The sequence below is a fragment of the Salvelinus sp. IW2-2015 genome, linkage group LG16, assembly GCF_002910315.2.
Source record: "Salvelinus sp. IW2-2015 linkage group LG16, ASM291031v2, whole genome shotgun sequence".
NCBI lineage: Eukaryota > Metazoa > Chordata > Actinopteri > Salmoniformes > Salmonidae > Salvelinus > Salvelinus sp. IW2-2015.
The window spans coordinates 39,174,597-39,189,431 of NC_036856.1; the positions used below are offsets into that span (position 1 = coordinate 39,174,597).

At 45.3% G+C, this 14,835-nt stretch overlaps 1 protein-coding gene across 1 annotated transcript in view; it reads left to right on the plus strand.

The window, feature by feature from the left end:
- The first annotated feature begins 760 nt into the window (after positions 1-760).
- The window catches only part of kifap3a (kinesin-associated protein 3a), a 36,553-nt gene continuing 22,478 nt past the window's right edge, over positions 761-14,835 (plus strand). Inside the window, 12 exon segments of the mRNA XM_070447682.1 lie at positions 761-892; positions 1,864-2,006; positions 2,133-2,185; positions 2,343-2,484; positions 3,404-3,503; positions 3,995-4,119; positions 4,394-4,492; positions 5,535-5,713; positions 6,546-6,708; positions 9,210-9,310; positions 12,035-12,143; positions 12,220-12,332. Coding sequence (XP_070303783.1) covers positions 849-892; positions 1,864-2,006; positions 2,133-2,185; positions 2,343-2,484; positions 3,404-3,503; positions 3,995-4,119; positions 4,394-4,492; positions 5,535-5,713; positions 6,546-6,708; positions 9,210-9,310; positions 12,035-12,143; positions 12,220-12,332 — 1,371 coding nt within the window. The 5' untranslated portion in view covers positions 761-848.

A 14,835-nucleotide genomic window follows, 5' to 3' on the forward strand; every position in this document is an offset into this window, starting at 1 on the left:
CTGGGAAGGGAGTCTCACCCTAGCAACAGCAAAACTATATACGATGAGAGCTCTCAATTGTAGCTAGGTAACCGTTTGACAATTCAGTCGTTTTGTTTAAATTTACAGTGAAAGAAAATTGAATGTGAGTTTTCCATAATTTCCGAAATGGACAAACTGCAGGCAGAAGATGCACGGTACTTGAAAAGGTAACGTTAGCTAGCCAGCTGTGGCTAGAAAACAGATGCTGATGTTTTGACAATCAGCTGTGACTGAAATGTGACGTCGTGGCTCATAATGTATTTTGAAATTATTATTATTATTTTTAAATACATACTTGGTGTATTTTGAGTGCATTCTTCACAGGGACAGTTCACATTAATCAACGTTTAAGTAAAAGTGCCGGTTTTAGCCAGCCGGCTAATTTTCAATCGCAATCCCTGAGCAGGTTATTTAAAAAAAAATGACAATAACAATACAGACAAACAATGAGCACCTCCAGAAGAACACAGGACAAGCTACAGACATGGAAAACGGCAATAAACAGCTAGGGATTATGTTCACAAGTCTGATTGGTCTTTAGCCATGTCTTAATGTTTTTTTGTGAAGGTGCGATAGGTGTTGCACTTGTGTGCGTCTGATGGCAGTGTGTTTTGAGGTGTACAAGCTTACTGTCTAGTAGTGTCTAACGATTTGGTGGTTGGAATTGAATGTTGTAAATCAAAACAGGTTTATCATCCAGATCATTATCAATTGCCTGGCCATTTCTCTCCATCCATAGGAAAGTAAAACGGGGGAGTTTGGATGTCCACCCGACAGAGAAAGCCCTCGTTGTTCAGTATGAGGTGGAAGCGACTATCCTCGGCGAAATGGGGGACCCGATGGTTGGAGAACGCAAGGAGTGTCAGAAAATGTAGTTAAGCATGGGTCTAATGTAACGTTAACGAATTACCTACGAAAATTTGATTAGCGTTGAAGTTGTTGTTTTTCCAGTCACTCTCACCTGAACAGTAGTAATGGGTCGTTCGCAAACGAARGGATCTTTTTGGTGAACGTCGGGAACCGAATTACATCGGCGAAAGAGCCGTTCATTTGGCTCCCTGATTTGCATACTGCTACTACTGCTTTTTTAGTTTTTCTGTAGATAAATTACAAATTAATTAAATCCTCATTGCATAAACAATAAATAGTGGCTAGAGCGCGTCAAATCTTGTCCACTCTAAAAAAAAAATCAGTGCGGAACAATAAAACGTACTTTTTTTGGCAGACTATCTAATAATTTGCCCAGGTAAAAATGTATTTGAAATCGCATTTCACGATCAGACATAATGGTAGCCTACATTTTGGTCTTTACATTTTACATTGAAGATTAGCAATTTTTTCATGGTTCTATATTTTTAAGCATTTTGAACGAAGAACCGTTTGGGAGCCTGCTCTTTTACAAAATAGAGCTAAATGAGCCGGTTCACAGAAAATACTCGAATGCCCATCACTACTGAACAGGTCCAATGGGTTCTTTTATACATACCATGTTCACCACTAAGTAGAGTCCCAGGGGAAACACTGACCAAAATAGTGGTCATTTCCTACCCTGTTACATGATGCTTTAGCTTGATTTTTTTTGGCTTGATCTGTATTTTATAATTTTTTACTTTAGTTTATTTGGTAAATATTTTCTCAACTCTGTCTTGAACTGCACTGCGGTTAAGGGCTTGTAAGTAAGCATTTCACTGTAAGGTCTACACCTGTTGTATTCGGCGCATGTGACAAATCAAGTTTGATTTGATTTTGCCCTAACAAAAGATGAAGTAATTGAAAAGTTATTGGAAATAGCTTTTTTTGTTTCTAAGAAAATTGCTCCAAATATGTATTTTCTATTCACAGCATCCGCCTTAAAAGCTTAAACGCCAACACGGACATTGCCACCCTGGCTCGCAGGGTGGTGGAGGAATGCAGGCTCATTCATCCATCTAAACTTCCAGAGGTGGAACAACTGCTGTTCTACCTGCAGAACCGCAAGAAGCCAGGTAATGGTTACATCATGGTAACGCCTGGTCCTGATAGGCTGCAGTTGCAGGCTGAATGACGCATTACGTAAATACACGTTCATCATGCTGACTAGTGTCTTTGCTGTCCTGTCCTGCACCTCACAGACAAACAAGAGAAACATTCGCCCAGAGACCTCACACCATTTGAGGGGATGGAGGTAAGGAGAGCGTCTTCAAATATCTGTGTGTGTGTGTGTGTGTGTGACAGTGTGTCTGTGCCTATTTCTTTGTATTTGATACCATGATTCATTGCATTATTTCTGTGTTAATAATCCTCCTCATTCCTCACCCATACTGTATCTGGGTCGTTGTCAGCTGGATGAGGAGGCCAACATCAACAGCATAGATGACTATGTGGAGCTGCTGTATGAAGACATCCCAGAGAAGGTCAGGGGAGCCACCCTCATTCTCCACCTCGCCCGCAACCCTGACAACCTGGAAGAGCTCCTGCAGAATGGTACGCTCCTTCCTTGAGTTCCTTCCTCATCTGTCACAATGGTATGCCCCAGAGTAATCATCTTCTCTATGGACTGGGCATTTTAGAGAATGTCTATGTTCGAGTATTTTCATGAAAGTCATTTTGAGTACTCGAATACTCGCATATAAGCGTGAAACCAGGCTGAAGGCAAAACGTTTGCGGTATGCTATTTGTTGTTCCAATTACTGGTTATACTCGAGTACTTGCACCCATCACTACTCTGCTCTGCTGGGTGTATGAAAGCTATACAGGCCAGATGCTAGCCAAACTCTAGTGTCATTGGTTGATAGAATCTATTCTCTCAGCCAGCAGCCCATCCCATTCATAAGAAAAACACAGCCAAGCCCTTCCTATTCCCTTCCCTGATGACAGAGCTGTTTTCTCTCACAACAGCACAAGGCCATCATCCATTACAACTGTCAGAAGATGGCATGGCTTCATTTGTAATTGTCAATATGCATCACAAGTTCACTTTGTCGTAACGCACCAAGTGGTCAGATGTTGATAATGGTAGAYCTGTGAGACCTGGGGTCAGTGAGGAAAGAGGAGAGGGCCAGGGGAAATGGAACAACGTGATATGTGTCTTTACAATGAAGGTCACCCATAGCTCAAAGCCATGTGAGCCTGGAACCCCTTACATTCACCCAGGTTCCTTACCTTAACCTCCCACCCCAACCCCAACCTGACTGTCATCTCTAGTTGACTCTTTCCATCACCCCTACTCCATACTTCCCTTCCCAATCCTAACAGTCTGTCCATTTCCTTCAAATAATCCCTTCTCCACTTCCTCGATCACTTCCCTCTCTCCTTGCCCCCCACCCTATCRCCRKCCCCCCCCCCCCATACACACACACATACCACGTCTTTCTAACCTGACTGTGTGTCTGCTCCTCGTCAGAAACGGCCCTGGGAGCCCTGGCCAGAGTCCTGAGGGAGGACTGGAAACAGAGCGTTGACATGGCAACTACCATTATCTACGTCTTCTTCTGCTTCTCCAGGTACACAATTCCCTCTCTTTCTTCCCTCTCTTTCTTCCCTCTCTCTCTCTCTCGTTCTAACAGAAGTCACATAACTATGACAACATAGACCAAAACCTTTCTTTCCAACCAGGGGTTTCAGGAAACATTAAAATTACCATTGAAAGGATGATATATAAACTACTTGTCAAGAACGATTTGAGTTGTGAGCGGATCTACGCTGTTCTGAAAACGGATAGTCTTTCTTGATCTCGCTCCATGGCAGTGCTATGCTGTTGGGGTTTTACAATGATCTGGTTTGTGTCTGGCTGATTATGAGTAAGAGATACTGTTGGACTCGATGCTTTTAAGGTTTTATTTTGGCACAACGTTTTTGGACTAAGCTCTCAGGTGATGGGATCATTTCAATCTGAGCTCCCGATTGTGGTCCAAATAGGTGTTGCGTGATGATGAACGATGTGCACTTTTGAATAAGTGGAAGCCTTGTAAACCTTTCCTCTTCCCATCCCCAGTTTCTCCCAGTTTCATGGGCTAGTGACCCACTATAAGATCGGAGCCCTCTGTATGAACATCACTGAACACGAGCTGAAGAGGTACGACCTCTGGCAGGATGAACTGCAGAAGAAGAAGAAGGCTTATATCCTTCAGCTAAGGTCAAAGGTCACATGAATGATGTTACAATACCTTGCTGCTTCACAGAGGGTCAACGCCTCAGGGTCTCTGCTGTCCTCAGTGTTGGCATATCTCTTAATTTTAATCATAATGTCACAGTATAGAAGGAAAGGCAATGAATTGTTGTTATTTTTTGGACGTTGTAATAGACTGATATAAAACATGTGACTATATCAGTTCTCTGTGGTGAGTTGATTGGATCAGTGTAGCAGCAGTACTCCTTCCTTGACTGTTTTCACATGAAGAGGACCCTGACAACCAGAATGTGAAGAAGGAACATGAGAAAGCCTTGAAGAAATACCAGGGCCTCCTGAGCAAGCAGGAGCAGCTTCTACGAGGTACAGTAAAAGTGGTACATTACCATGCCTAGCAGAAGGCCAGTGATGTGTTGAGCAGAAGGTCAGTGATGTGTTGAGCAGAAGGCCAGTGATGTGTTGAGCAGAAGGCCAGTGATGTGTTGAGGCAGAAGCCAGTGATGTGTTGAGCAGAAGGCCAGTGATGTGTTGAAGCAGAAGGCCAGTGATGTGTTGAGCAGAAGGCCAGTGATGTGTTGAAGCAGAAGGCCAGTGATGTGTTGAAGCAGAAGGCCAGTGTGTGTTGAGCAGAAGCCAGTGATGTGTTTGAGCAGAAGGCCAGTGATGTGTTGAGCAGAAGGCCAGTGATGTGTTGAGGCTGAAGGCCAGTGAGTGTTGAGCACCAGAAGGCCAGTGATGTGTTGAGCAGAAGCGCAGTGATGTGTTGAGCAGAAGGCCAGTGATGTGTTGAGCAGAAGGCCAGTGATGTGTTGAGCTGAAAGGCCAGTGATGTGTTGAGCAAGAAGGCCAGTGATGTGTTGGCTGAAGGCCAGTGATGTGTTGAACAGAAGGCCAGTGATGTGTTGAGCAGAAGGCCAGTGATGTGTTGAGCAGAAGGCCAGTGATGTGTTGAGCAGCACTGTTAGTGCTTGATAATGCAATGATGTAATAAGCAATAATATTACAATTAATAACATAGTGATTACATTGCATTGTATATTTTGTATATCAGTTATTACATGGTAATAACATGGTGATAACATGACAATATTACATAGTATAACTTCTTTTTACATTTATTATTATGGTAATAACATGGTGATTACATGACAGTATTACATAGTATTTTACATATTATTTTACATTTATTATTATGATAATAACATGGTGATTACGTAATAGTATTACATAATATTCTACATATTTTTTACATGGATTATTATGTAATAACATGGTGATTACATTACAAAGTATTACACAGTATATTATTATTTAAAAAAATGTTTGCATTGGTTATAACATAGTAATAACAGGTTAGAGCAATATCTAATTCTCAAGTCCCAAGTCCTCTCCCTGTGCTCCCCAGTGGCTCTGTACCTGTTGTTAAACCTGGCTGAGGACACACGTACAGAGCTGAAAATGAGGAACAAGAACATTGTCCACATGCTGGTTAAGACCCTGGACCGGGAGGACGAGGAGCTACTGGTGCTCGTGGTCTCCTTCCTCAAGAAACTCAGCATCTTCCTGGAGAACAAGAATGACATGGTGAGGGAGGGAGGGAGGGAGAGGGGGAGGGATGCAAGGATGAAGGAGGAGAAAAAAAGGCCAGGAGTCTCAACATGGTGAGGAAAATACATAAAAAGTCGCAGGTCCTCCGATTGAGGTAATCTCTAATGGTTTACATTTTGTTAGGGTAAGAGTTATTTTTTAAATGTCTTCTAGTCCAGACTTTAGTCATCACTGCTCTATGTCCTACTGTAATGCAGTTCCTCCTGGATCTGATCTCAGCCAGTTGGTGTGCCTTTATCAAGCCAGGCTGAGTTAGGATTGTATTGAACACCAGATAACAGTTGTACGATAGTGAAAGGAACTACAGTTGATTACGTGCAGACTGTATTTGTAATTGTGGGGATTTCCTTGTGAACACAGTAGCAGTGTACTTAGGAGACACACACACACACACACACACACACACACACACACACACACACACACACACACACACACACACACACACACACACACACACACACACACACCTCTTCCACTGTGCAGGTATATGGATTGCTCTACTTTCTTGGTACGTTTTAGACATGTCCTTGATGCATCATCTCAACACCTCCACCTGCCTATAAACACTGTGTGTCTACGCTGCTTTCTCTTGGCATTCTGACTGTTACAAATCCATTGAATTCATTTCAAGTTATTAATTGAAGGAACTCAGTTCAAATGAAACTGACCCCAACACGGGTGAAGTCTGATGAAGTCCAATATGGTGAAAGAAGGATTGTGGGATTGGTTATTGAAGTAGGGTGTGTAGAGAGGTGTACTTTCTACCGGGATGTGTTGAGTAACTAGGCTTTTCCCTGGTGTTCAGGCAGAGACGTATGCGGTGGAGAAGCTGGCCAGGCTGCTGGCCTGTGATCATGAGAACCTACTGAACACTACCCTGCGTCTGCTCCTCAACCTCTCCTTTGACACAGGCCTCCGCAGCCAGATGGTTCAGGCTGGACTCATCCACAAACTCTCCTTAATGCTAGGTACTGACAGACACAACTCCCTGTGTGTGTGTGTGTGTGTTTGAGAGTGTGTGTGTGTGTGCGTTTCAGTATGTCTAAGTAAGTGTGTGTCAGTGTGTGCAGGTGCAGGCTGTTTTAAAGCTGTGGACACAGCGAGGCTGGTTCTGGCTCTGGTGGCCATTAGAAAAATGACTTCCTGAAACAAGATCCAGTGTGTGATTGGTGCGTTAGCTCATCCAGGGGGTCATGTGGCACGGCTGGGAGCATCTGTGATGGGCCCTTTGAAGCCTCTCCAGGGAGGGTCGGGTGACTTGCATAATTAATATAATATATTTGTTAGAATAACACTCTGGGCCCCAGCATAAATGTTGTTTTTGTAGGAGCCGGTCGGAGAGGCTGAGGAGGGGTCTACAGAGATTTGGGAGGGATTTTTTTCTTTTCTTTTAGAATGAGACATGTGCGCGCGCACCTACACATACACACATCATGTAGAGGCGCACGTCCTGTCCACACTTAGGCTAAACATAGCTGAATATATCTCATTTTCAGTGGAGGCTGCTGAGGGGAGAACGGCTCATAATATTGTCTGAAACGGAGCGAATGGAATGGCATCAAATACCTGGAAACCATGTGTTTGTTGTATTTAATACCGTTCCACTCATTCCGCTCCAGTCAATACCACGAGTTCGTCCTCCTCACTTAAGATGCCACCAACCTCCTGTGCTGATTTTAAAGAGCGTGTGTCTGTGTGTGCGTTTGTAAGATTCACTCTTTCCCATTGCTATTACACTTTTGTCTATTCTTGACTTTTAGTGTGTGTGTGTGTGTGTGTGTGTGTGTGTGTGTGATTTCAAACTCAGATGAATAGAGGCCTTATTAATCATCCTCTAGCCTCTGTGATGTGGTGTCCTTTCCTCTGTGTTTGTGTCCAGAGATGCCCCTCTTATCTCCAGAGAGATAAGCGTTCCTCTCTGTTCTGATCTGCTGTGAGGGTGTGAGGTGACGTCTGCCATCCCTCTGATCCCTGTCCCATCAGCCCCCACTAGGGTTTCCCAACCTGAGCTGATAAGATGAAAGGGAAAAGTGTGGGTTACTCCTCCTCTTCACCTTCCTCCTGATCCCTCCATCTCAACCAGGATTTAGGACCAACTACGACATCTCAATCCTTTCAACCCTTCACCTGACCACTGGCTCTTTGTTGTTGACGTGACTATCTGTCATGGGTGCTGCTGAAGTACCCCGTTTTACAGTAAAGAAAATACTCCTCATTTATTCCAGAATCATTCCATTACACTGAATGGCTATTGCAGGGACATTTTCTTTATGGTTTTTTTCTTTGAAGATTGAACCAGTATTCTTATTTACTCAATAAATTGTACTAACAACAATAGTATACTGTCCACACAACTGCCCCAGAGACCACTAATGCATGGCGGTGTGATTTGATCAAGGTTGAGTGGTTTTAAATCAGAACAGGGTGTAATTGGAGTTTAGCTCTCCCACTAACTGCCCCTGAACACTCTAGATAATTCTTAACAGCTCCCCACTCTTTCTTTCACTGGGGCTCTAGTGGTGTTTTGAACATTTTAATGGGGTCTCTCTCTTTCCCCATAAAGGATCCTCCATGTTTCTACCGGTGTAGTGAGGGAGTTTGCCAGGTCAGATGAGTGTGAGTGTGTCTTGTGTGCACGCTCATGTGAGTGTGTTTAGGTATAGGTTGAGGGCTCCACTAATGAGAAGCACATGTTTGTGCCAATCGTGGCACTGCAAGGGCCTGAGCAGCGTAGCTTTATTAAAGGCAGTAAAATTGATGCTTCCTCCTGTTTTCCCAATGAAATCTCCAAGCCGTCTCTTTTCCCTTGTTTCCAGGAGTTCAGTGAGCCCATCTGGTTCCAGTAGGCTGCCTCCCCTGCATGATCCCTGACCACGGCTTAGGACCAGTTAGTACTGGACTGGGTTGCTCTGCTCTGTCAGATCAGTGGTCTTGCTGAGGACCATCACCATCGCTAGTTCTGTTCTGACTCAATGTGGTCGGCCCCTCTACCTCCACAGACCAGTCTTTAAACTACTTAGGTCCTCAGACGTTTCAGTGACTCCATGGTGTTAGTTAGCTGCCTCTCTGGAGAGGCCTGCATTCGCCCTGCAGTGGTTTGGGTCAAACTCCTAAACACTCTGAGAGAGCAGATCTACCTGACAGTTTAACACAGAGTCAGAGCCACGTCCCTCAGACTGCTGTAAAATAACCTCCTATAAACCTGCAATAAGAAAATGTTTTCATTGTCTTTGCATAGCTAGCTTTTCTACTACTAAACCATATCGTTTTAGAGTGGTGGTTAACTGTATGTTACTTAACCTGTATTGTAGTGGACGTGTGTGTCACACACTAGTCTCGTCCCATGAAGCAGAATGTAAGTGTACAGCTCCTCATTCATTTATTCATTCACCTCTGTCTCTCTCTCTGTCTATGTCTGTCTGTCTCTGTCTCTGTGCTTCTCTTCTCTCTCTCTCTGTTTATGTTCCAGCTGACGAGAAGCAGGGACAGCTGTGTATGTGCATTCTGTACCACATCAGTGTGGATGACCGATTCAAGTCCATGTTTGCCTACACAGACTGCATACCACAGGTAAGACTGGGTAATGTACACCCAGGGGCCAGGGCTGCAGAGCAGACAGCATTAGCATCGAGGCTAACAGCCCTGGAATTATTCATGAGAGAGAGAGGGAGGGGCGGAGAGGGATGGAAAGAAGGAGAGGGATAGATGGAGAGCCGGGGATGGATGGACAGAGGGGAGGATGGACAGAGAAAAAGAGAGCTTGTGAGAGTGGGAGGAATGGAGAGAGAAAGAGAGCTTGTGGGAGGAATGGAGAGAGAAAGAGAGCTTGTGAGAGTGGGAGGAATGGAGAGAGAAAGAGCGGGATGGAGAGAGAGGGGGACGAGCTACATCTGCACCCAAACACCGGAGGACAGCTGACCAGCCTTCACTCTCACTGTGATGAAAGCTCCATTTATTCATACCATTTTTTTATTTTTACTAATTGGAGCGCTGTATCTAGAAAATTGATTTTGAGCGTTCAAGATTTGAGTGATGTCAGAATGGAATTGAGGCGATGTCATATTGATTACGTTTTGTCTGAATTCCTGTCAGTCTTTCATAGATTATTTAAATGTTTATTCTGTTTGTGTTGTAAGATTGGGTGTAAATGCGGGCCAGATGCTCATAAACAGGGTTGTTTGTGTAGTGGGTCGTGTCGCCAGTAGATCTGCCCTGCGGGGTCGGAGTGTCAGAAAGGATGCTGGGTAGCAGCATGACCGGAAATAGACCTTTGACCCCAGGCCCTCTAATCCCCTCCCCTCCAGGGATGGTCTTGACCCCTCTACTCTCCATCTTCCCTCTCTCTCTCTGGACAGGCTTCCTCATCAAGCTACCTATTTTTTGTCCTTGCTCTTTGGCCAGTTCAACATATCCTTCCCTCCCCTACTCCTTTTCCTTTCTCTCCTTCTCTTCCCTACCAGGCAGGCCTGACCCAGCTCTTCTCCTCTACACCAGGCAGGCCTGACCCAGGCCCAGGGAGGAAAGGTAGAGGGGAGAAGAGCTGGGTCAGGCCTGACCCAGGCCCAGGGAGGAAAGGTAGAGAGGAGAAGAGTGGGGGTGGAGGGCAGTGAGGGGTGGAGGGCAGTGAGGGGTTAGATAGGGAGGGGTGGAGGGCAGTGAGGGGTTAGATAGTGGAGGGTGGGAGGCAGTGAGGGGTTCGATTAGTGGGGGTGGAGGGCAGTGAGGGGTTAGATGTGAGGGTGGGGGCAAGTGGGGGTTAGATAGTGAGGGTGGAGGGCAGTGAGGGGTTGATAGTGAGGGTGGAGGGCAGTGAGGGGTTAGATAGTGAGGGTGGAGGCAGTGAGGGCTTAGATAGGTGGGGGTGAGAGAGGGCAGATGGTGAGGGGGGAGGACAGTGAGGGGTTAGATAGTGGGGGTGGAGGGCAGTGAGGGCAGTGAGGGCTTAGATAAGTGGGGGGTGGAGAGGCAGTGAGGGGTTAGATAGTGAGGGTGGAGGGCAGTGAGCGGGTTTAGATAGTGAGGGTGGAGGGCAGTGAGGGGTTAGATAGGTAGGGGTGGAGGGCAAGTGAGGGGTTAGATAGTGAGGGTGGAGGGCAGTGAGGGGTTAGATAGTGAGGGTGGAGGGCAGTGAGGGGTTAGATAGTGGGGGTGGAGGGCAGTGAGGGGTTAGATAGTGAGGGGTGGAGGGCAGTGAGGGGGTTAGATAGTGAGGGTGCGAGGGCAGTGAGGGGAGATAGTGAGGGTGAGGGCCAGTGAGGGTTAGATAGTGGGGGTGGAGGGCAGTGAGGGGTTAGATAGTGGGGGTGGAGGGCAGTGAGGGCAGTGAGGGGTTAGATAGTGGGGTGGAGGGCAGTGAGGGGCAGTGAGGGGTTAGATAATGGGGGTGGAGGGCAGTGAGGGCTTAGATAGTGGGGTGGAAGGGCAGTGGAGGGGTTAGAATAATGGGGGGTGGAGGGCAGTGAAGGAGTTAGATAGTGAGGGTGTGCTGTGTAGTATGGCGCTAGGCCTCCTCTGGCTGTGCTGTGGTAAATAAGCAGAGGCAGGTGCCAGAGAGTCTAGACGGGGCTGATTTGGGGTCCAGGGCCCCTGGTATGTGATACCCGACTCGGGGCCTGTGTGTGTGTGTGTGTGATTGCACACTGCTGACTCCTCACAGGGAGCGGGCCTGCAGTGCCCCTGCTAAAAGCCTTTCCTGTTTAATGTTAAATCAGAGAAGGAGAGCTGGGAGACGGGGAGCAGAGGGCAGGGGCTGTGGGCGACTCGCTTTTGAACCTGTGCCCGCCCAAAGTTGACCTCCAAGGCCGTTTCCTGGTGGCCACTCCCCCTCCCTCTCTCCCCCTCCCTCTCTCCATCTCTCTCCCCCTCCCTCTCTACATCTCTCTCTTGCTCTCTATTTCTCTATCTCTCTCTCCTCGTTGTCTGTTTGCTAGCCCTTTCAGGTTTCTCCTCCAGGGTCTTGACAGGCACAGACCTGATTAGACAGCAACGAGTGTACTGTACCTCTACCTTTCTGCTCACCTCAGGGAAGGGCTGCCTGTTCCCGTACTCTGCGGTTAACCCAACTTGTGTCACCATGGCGACCCACTAAATGACTGTATGGAAACTATGGAGACCAGTGTCCTCAACATGGTGATGATGTGATTCATCCACTCAGCCAATGATGTCGCCAAGCAAACATCCATACACAAACAGTAGAGAGAAAGGCTTGGGAACAGACACACCCATAACACACTGACTGACTGCTGGCCAACTATATTGATTGATGATGAATTGGTATTGATGATTGATTGACAGTTGATGAAGATGCTGTTTGAGTGTGGTGAGAGCCACATGGAACCTGAGCTCATCTCCTTCTGCATCAACCTGGCAGCCAACAAGAGGAACGCACAGGTCATCTGTGAAGGTACAACACAACACACACACACACACACACACACACACACACACACACACACCTAATGCTGTTCTCCTGTGCCTAGGTAATGGTCTGAAGATGCTGATGAAGAGGGGTCTGAAGTTAAAGGATGTTCTTATCATGAAGATGATCAGGAACTTGTCACAACATGACGGACCCACCAAGAACCTCTTCATAGTGAGTACTAAACTTACTCACACTCTTAACACTGATGAGCTTCAACATGCTTAGTATGGATATAGACGGATAAGGCTAGACAGGCTCACATGATCTGTGTTCTTATGCTAGTCACTGAATCCATAGCTACGTGTGTTCTTATGCTAGTTACTGAATCCATAGCAACGTGTGTTCTTATGCTAGTCACTGAATCCATAGCTACGTGTGTTCTTATGCTAGTCACTGAATCCATAGCAACGTGTGTTCTTTGCTAGTCACTGAATCCATAGCTACGTGTGTTCTTATGCTAGTTACTGAATCATAGCAACGTGTGTTCTTATGCTAGTCACTGAATCCCATAGCTAACGTGTGTTCTTATGCTAGTCACTGAATCCATAGCAACGTGGGTTCTTATGCTAGTCACTGAATCCATAGCTACGTGTGTTCTTATGCTAGTTACTGAATCCATAGCAACGTGTGTTCTTATGCTAGTTACTGATCCATAGCTACGTGTGTTCTTATGCTAGTCACTGAATCCATAGCAACGTGTGTTCTTATGCTAGTCACTGAATCCATGCTACGTGTGTTTCTTATGCTAGTTACTGAATCCATAGCTACGTGTGTTCTTATGCTAGTCACTGAATCCATAGCATGTGTGTTCTTATGCTAGTTACTGAATCCATAGCTACGTGTGTTCTTATGCTAGTTACTGAATCCATAGCTACGTGTGTTCTTATGCTAGTTACTGAATCCATAGCTACGTGTGTTTTTATGCTAGTCACTGAATCCATAGCAACGTGTGTTCTTAGCTAGTTACTGAATCCTAGCTACGTGTGTTCTTATGCTAGTTACTGAATCCATAGCTACGTGTGTTCTTATGCTAGTTACTGAATCATAGCTACGTGTGTTCTTATGCTAGTCACTGAATCCATAGCTACGTGTGTTCTTATGCTAGTCACTGAATCCATAGCAACGTGTGTTCTTATGCTAGTCACTGAATCCATAGCTACGTGTGTTCTTATGCTAGTTACTGAATCCATAGCTACGTGTGTTCTTATGCTAGTCACTGAATCCATAGCAATGTGTGTTCTTATGCTAGTTACTGAATCCATAGCTACGTGTGTTCTTATGCTAGTTACTGAATCCATAGCTACGTGTGTTCTTAGCTAGTTACTGAATCCATAGCTACGTGTGTCTTATGCTAGTCACTGAATCCATAGCAACGTGTGTTCTTATGCTAGTTACTGAATCCATAGCTACGTGTGTTCTTATGCTAGTTACTGAATCCATAGCTACGTGTGTTCTTATGCTAGTTACTGAATCCATAGCTACGTGTGTTCTTATGCTAGTCACTGAATCCATAGCTACGTGTGTTCTTATGCTAGTTACTGAATCCATAGCTACGTGTGTTCTTATGCTAGTCACTCTGAATCCATAGCAACGTGTGTTCTTATGCTAGTCACTGAATCCATAGCAACGTGTGTTCTTATGCTAGTCACTGAATCCATAGCAACATGTGTTCTTATGCTAGTTACTGAATCCATAGCTACGTGTGTTCTTATGCTAGTTACTGAATCCATAGCAACGTGTGTTCTTATGCTAGTTACTGAATCCATAGCTACGTGTGTTCTTATGCTAGTTACTGAATCCATAGCAACGTGTGTTCTTATGCTAGTTACTGAATCCATAGCTACGTGTGTTCTTATGCTAGTTACTGAATCCATAGCTACGTGTGTTCTTATGCTAGTCACTGAATCCATAGCTACGTGTGTTCTTATGCTAGTCACTGAATCCATAGCTACGTGTGTTCTTATGCTAGTCACTGAATCCATAGCAATGTGTTTCTTATGCTAGTCACTGAATCCATAGCAACGTGCGTTCTTTATGCTAGTCACTGAATCCATAGCAACGTGTGTTCTATGCTAGTCACTGAATCCATAGCAACGTGTGTTCTTTATGCTAGTCACTGAATCCATAGCAACGTGTGTTCTTATACTAGTCACCTGATCCATAGCACGTGTGTTCTTATGCTAGTTACTGAATCCATGCAACGTGTGTTCTTATGCTAGTCACTGAATCCATAGCAACGTGTGTTCTTATGCTAGTTACTGAATCCATAGCTACGTGTGTTCTTCTGCTAGTCCCTGAAATCCATAGCTACGTGTGTTCTTATGCTAGTTACTGAATCCATAGCTACGTGTGTTCTGTGCTAGTCACTGAATCCATAGCTACGTGTGTTCTTATGCTAGTTACTGAATCCATAGCTACGTGTGTTCTTATGCTAGTTACTGAATCCATAGCTACGGTGTGTTCTTATGCTAGTTACTGATCCATAGCTACGTGTGTTCTTATGCTAGTTACTGAATCCATAGCGAACGTGTGTTCTTATGCTAGTTACTGAATCCATAGCTACGTGTGTTTCTTATGCTAGTTCACTGAATCCATAGCTACGTGGTGTTCTTATGCTAGTTACTGAATCCATAGCTACGTGTGTTCTTATGCTAGTTACTGAATCCATAGTCGT